The sequence below is a fragment of the Bactrocera tryoni genome, unplaced genomic scaffold (genome assembly GCF_016617805.1).
Source record: "Bactrocera tryoni isolate S06 unplaced genomic scaffold, CSIRO_BtryS06_freeze2 scaffold_9, whole genome shotgun sequence".
In the NCBI taxonomy this organism is placed as follows: domain Eukaryota; kingdom Metazoa; phylum Arthropoda; class Insecta; order Diptera; family Tephritidae; genus Bactrocera; species Bactrocera tryoni.
The window spans coordinates 563,797-567,767 of NW_024396545.1; the positions used below are offsets into that span (position 1 = coordinate 563,797).

At 39.5% G+C, this 3,971-nt stretch overlaps 2 protein-coding genes across 2 annotated transcripts; one reads left to right on the forward strand and one right to left on the reverse strand.

The window, feature by feature from the left end:
• Positions 1 to 371: 371 nt before the first annotated feature.
• On the reverse strand, positions 372 to 1,019 carry LOC120782027. The gene has a single exon (XM_040114185.1). It carries the CDS (start codon positions 1,017 to 1,019, stop codon positions 372 to 374), a length of 648 nt encoding a protein of 215 aa, XP_039970119.1.
• Positions 1,020 to 1,356: 337 nt separating this feature from the next.
• On the forward strand, positions 1,357 to 2,439 carry LOC120782022 (protein ALP1-like). Its single transcript, XM_040114180.1, has 2 exons — positions 1,357 to 1,947; positions 2,006 to 2,439. The coding sequence occupies exons 1-2, from the start codon at positions 1,693 to 1,695 to the stop codon at positions 2,276 to 2,278; spliced, it is 528 nt and encodes a 175-aa protein (XP_039970114.1). The 5' UTR covers positions 1,357 to 1,692; the 3' UTR covers positions 2,279 to 2,439.
• Positions 2,440 to 3,971: the final 1,532 nt, after the last annotated feature.

A 3,971-nucleotide genomic window follows, 5' to 3' on the forward strand; every position in this document is an offset into this window, starting at 1 on the left:
AGGGGTGTTGCCCCGTGAAGATAACTAAGTTTTCTGGTCTATTATGCGTTTATGTTTCAGATCAACGATGAGACCGAAATGGCTGAGAAAATCTGCTCCGATGATAGGTCGTGGAACATCAGCTAAGACAAAACGCCAGGTTAATTCTTTTTGAAGACCAAAATCGGGGGTTTTAAAGGCGCATCCGTATGTGTTGATAATTGTGCCGTTGGCGGCATAGAGTTGGTAATTGAGTGGTTCCTGAAAACGAGTGGATTGATTGTACGGGAAAACTGAGAGGTCGGAGCCTGTGTCGATTAAAAATTGAACGTTTGTGGACAGGTCTTTTACGAAAAGGCGGCATGAGGCTGCAGGGGAGTCGACTGCCGCTACTAACGACTCCTGTTGAAGTTTTCCTCGTATTTGCATCCGGTTGTACATTTTTGCGCGTTGGCGCCAAACTTGGCGTGGTACCAGCAAAGCCCTCCGGATGAAGTTGCTGGTAGAACGCGAGATCTGCTACGTGATCTAGGCCGTTGCTGAACTGTCCGTTCACGTGAGCGCGCTACGATGGCTGAAAGTTCTGATAGGTGTTCTGCCAAGGCTGCTACTTGCGTCTCCAGGTCTGAAACAGCTGCTATGCCGGCCGGTTTAATCACCTCGTGAAGCTTGTCGGCTGCAGCCCCGAGTTTATTGAGATCAGCCTGTTCCTGTATGACGAGGCATGCGCGCATTTGGGGAGGAAGGTGTGATAGCCATCGCGCCTTGAGAACTTCCTCATTAATGTCCGGGACGAGACTACGGAGATGACGCAGGTGTTGAGATGGAGTTTTGTCACCTAGGCTCTCTCCGTCCAATAATTGTATAAGATTAGCTTTTTTAGATTTTGAGAAGCGTGCAATAAGTGCCTCTTTAAGTTTTCTGTATGGATTGGTAATAGGTGGTGCCAAAATTATATCTTCGACTGTGGAGGCTGATCTAGTGTCAATTAAAGGCACGGCCACGTGGAATTTGTCGACTTCTGTTAGAATGCTCCGCATTCTGAATTGCGACTCGAGTTGCGCAAACCACAACGTAGGTTTTTCGCTGTAAAATCGTGGAGCTTTGATGGAGATTTCCCTAGAAATCTGAATGTTTGATTGCGACGGAGCGCTGATTGAGTCGTCCAGAGACATTTTGCGTTGAAATATGGTGTTGAAAGTGCGATTGCAGCGTTAATTTAGGTTATGGCTGCTTGAAATGTTCCTAACGTGCGGGGTCACCAATTGAAGCGATTACTTAATTGCAAAACTAAAATAAATCTTCTTATGTCGAGTGGTTAATTTAAAACTTTTATTTATTTCGTTTCTCAACTTTGTTTTATAGGAATTGGTTAAATTGCACGAGTCGTTAAAACACGTGTGTGCTTAGCAAGCGCAAAAGATATAAGAAGGATATTTTCTGAATGCATAACAGACAAAGCGGGCGCTGACACGAAGGACAGTGGAAACGTCAGTAATGAAGGAAATTCGCCAGGGCTGCATTTTGGTAATGTGGTTGCCACCACAAATCTGTTAAATCTGTAATGTTTAGATTCTTCTGAACATGTTGAAACCATACTGGTTGTCAAAGTGCTCTGGTCGTAATGGAGTTTCGTTGAAAAAAGCGCTGTACGCAACTATATGAAAACTTAGCAACAACACATCATTTAGAGATGTCAGGAACAGATTCGATATGGCAATGGGAACCAGCTATAAACTATTTATTAGAACCCTAAAAACAATTTGTTGCTTAAAAAAAGATATCATAAAATTCCCAAATACTGTTGCAGAACAAAAACAAACATGTGACGAATTTTCAGCTAAACGCAGCCATCCGTTCCCATATGTCATAGGTTGCATAGATGGTACGCATATTTCCATCTCACAACCAGTTAAGGACAGTATTAGTTTTTATAATAGGAAGTGGAAGTTTTCAATTGTTGTCCAAGTAAGGATGTTAAGCTTTATTAAAAATTGCTCATTTATAATTAATTAAACTTGTTTAGGCAATTGTGGATAGTCATCTTAAGTTCATAGATGTATTTATTGGCTGCCCCGGACGATGCCACGATGCTGCTATATGGGAAATGAGTCCTATTAGAAAGTCAATAGTCAAGGGAGAATTAAAAAATTGTTCCGGTTACCATTTATTAGGCGAAGAAGAACAAATTGAACCATTTAATATCGAAAATAGCTTTTCACAATTACCAACTACAAGTCGACAGAGAGAACAAGCCAAAAATAAACGGGACGCCATTGCCACTTTACTATGTGCATAAGTAATGAAATATTAACTGTTTTTTAAGTAATAAAACATGAATTTGATATAAAACTAGTAATCCCGGCTCGTTTACCTGCTACAAAGACGCCTCAATCCCCTCCCTCCCTGCAGCACCTTTTGCTATCCGTTTCCCTTGCCCAATTCCACTGCCACTCCCACCCCCAATCGAACATTAGCCTTCCTAAGACACAGCTATTTATTATTGCTTTATTGCATAGATTAGTTTTATTAAAATTAAAATCACACTCATTGTCAAAACGCTTGTACATTTGTTAAACTTAAAAATTCAGTGCATATTTAAAAAAAAAAACTTAAACTAAGTAATTAAAAAATTAGGTATTAAGATTACGTTCTAATATTTCGTATGGATCTTAGTTCCTGCACTTTTTCCTTTTCAATGTTTACTTTTTCCTTCTCACTCTCCACTAGCAATTTTGCTTGTTTTTCCGATTCGGAGGCCAAGAACTCAATGACTTCATTTCTCTTCCGTTTTTGGGCAGTTCCAACTACTTGGGTGAACTCTGATGATGGTGCAGAAGGTGAAGGCGATGGAGTATCATTTGATGATAAATCATAAGTTAGTTGATCCAAAGAATAATCGAGCATGTTATCAGGTACAGATATACTGCTACGTGTACCATAAACATCATCCATCTCATCAAAAAAGTCCCAATTTGTGGCAGACTCACCGGACGTTCCATTTCTTCTTTTTATTCTTCTATACGTCCCTAACATATTGGTGAAGCAGCGCGTTATCTAGTTCACTGAAGGGGAAAACGTATTGTCCACTTCTTGAATTTCCCGTCGAATTGTTTGCCAAATTGTGCTGCGTTTTTTTATTTTGGCGGTGAAGTCACTTTCATGGCGAAGTCTTATTGACATGAACAATTTTTTACGCTCATGCGTCCACTTTTTATCACTACAAAGAAAAATTACGTGAAATAACAATTAAATTCTAATAAAAATATATACTTCAATAAAAATTACTTACTTCATTGGCGAACCATCCATTTCAACTCTTGCCGTTTCTTTTGACTGCAATGCATGTAAAACAAAAGTCATGCACATTTTGACAACTCATGCGCATGAAATAGGGTTGTCATTCATTTATGAATTCAATACTTTTTCTAAATTATTGCAATGGCGTTTACGAATAGTATGCAATGCATATATGCCTTGCATATTGCGTTTACGAAAGCAGCCTATGCTAAAGCTGCTGCATCGGCCATATTTTGTTTACAATCTTCAAAAGCGTTGATTGCTTCATCTGTCCAATCGGTACGAGTTTTATCGTTGCGTTTGTTTTCGTTGGTAAGTTTTTGTAGAACGGCTTGACGTTTTGCGGCGTTAGGTAAAAATTTGCAATAGAAATTTATAGATGCTAGGAAACTTTTTAATTCGTTGGCTTCTGTAGGTCGTTTAACTTTTAAAATAGCCTCAACTTTTTCTGGTAGCGGGCGAATACCTTTATATGTAATGATGTGACCTAAGAATTTTATTTCTTTTTTACCAAATTCACATTTCGACGGATTTATTGTAATGCCAGTTGTGCGGAGTCGTTGAAATATCATGCGTATATTTTTCGCATGCTCCTCCATGTTTGCTGAAGCGATGCATATGCCATCAACATAAGGAAAGGCGAAGTCAAGTCCTCGTAAGGCTTCATGCATTAGGCGTTAAAAAGTTTGTGC

What these genes read in the sequence shown, in the direction of transcription:
- LOC120782027 (XM_040114185.1), bottom strand. Translation starts at nt 1,019, where the DNA reads ATGCGGAGCATTCTAACAGAAGTCGACAAATTCCACGTGGCCGTGCCT.
- LOC120782022 (XM_040114180.1), top strand. Translation starts at nt 1,693, where the DNA reads ATGGCAATGGGAACCAGCTATAAACTATTTATTAGAACCCTAAAAACA. An exon ending in AGTTTTCAATTGTTGTCCAA is followed by an intron (nt 1,948 to 2,005) that starts GTAAGGATGTTA and finishes AAACTTGTTTAG; the next exon opens with GCAATTGTGGATAGTCATCT.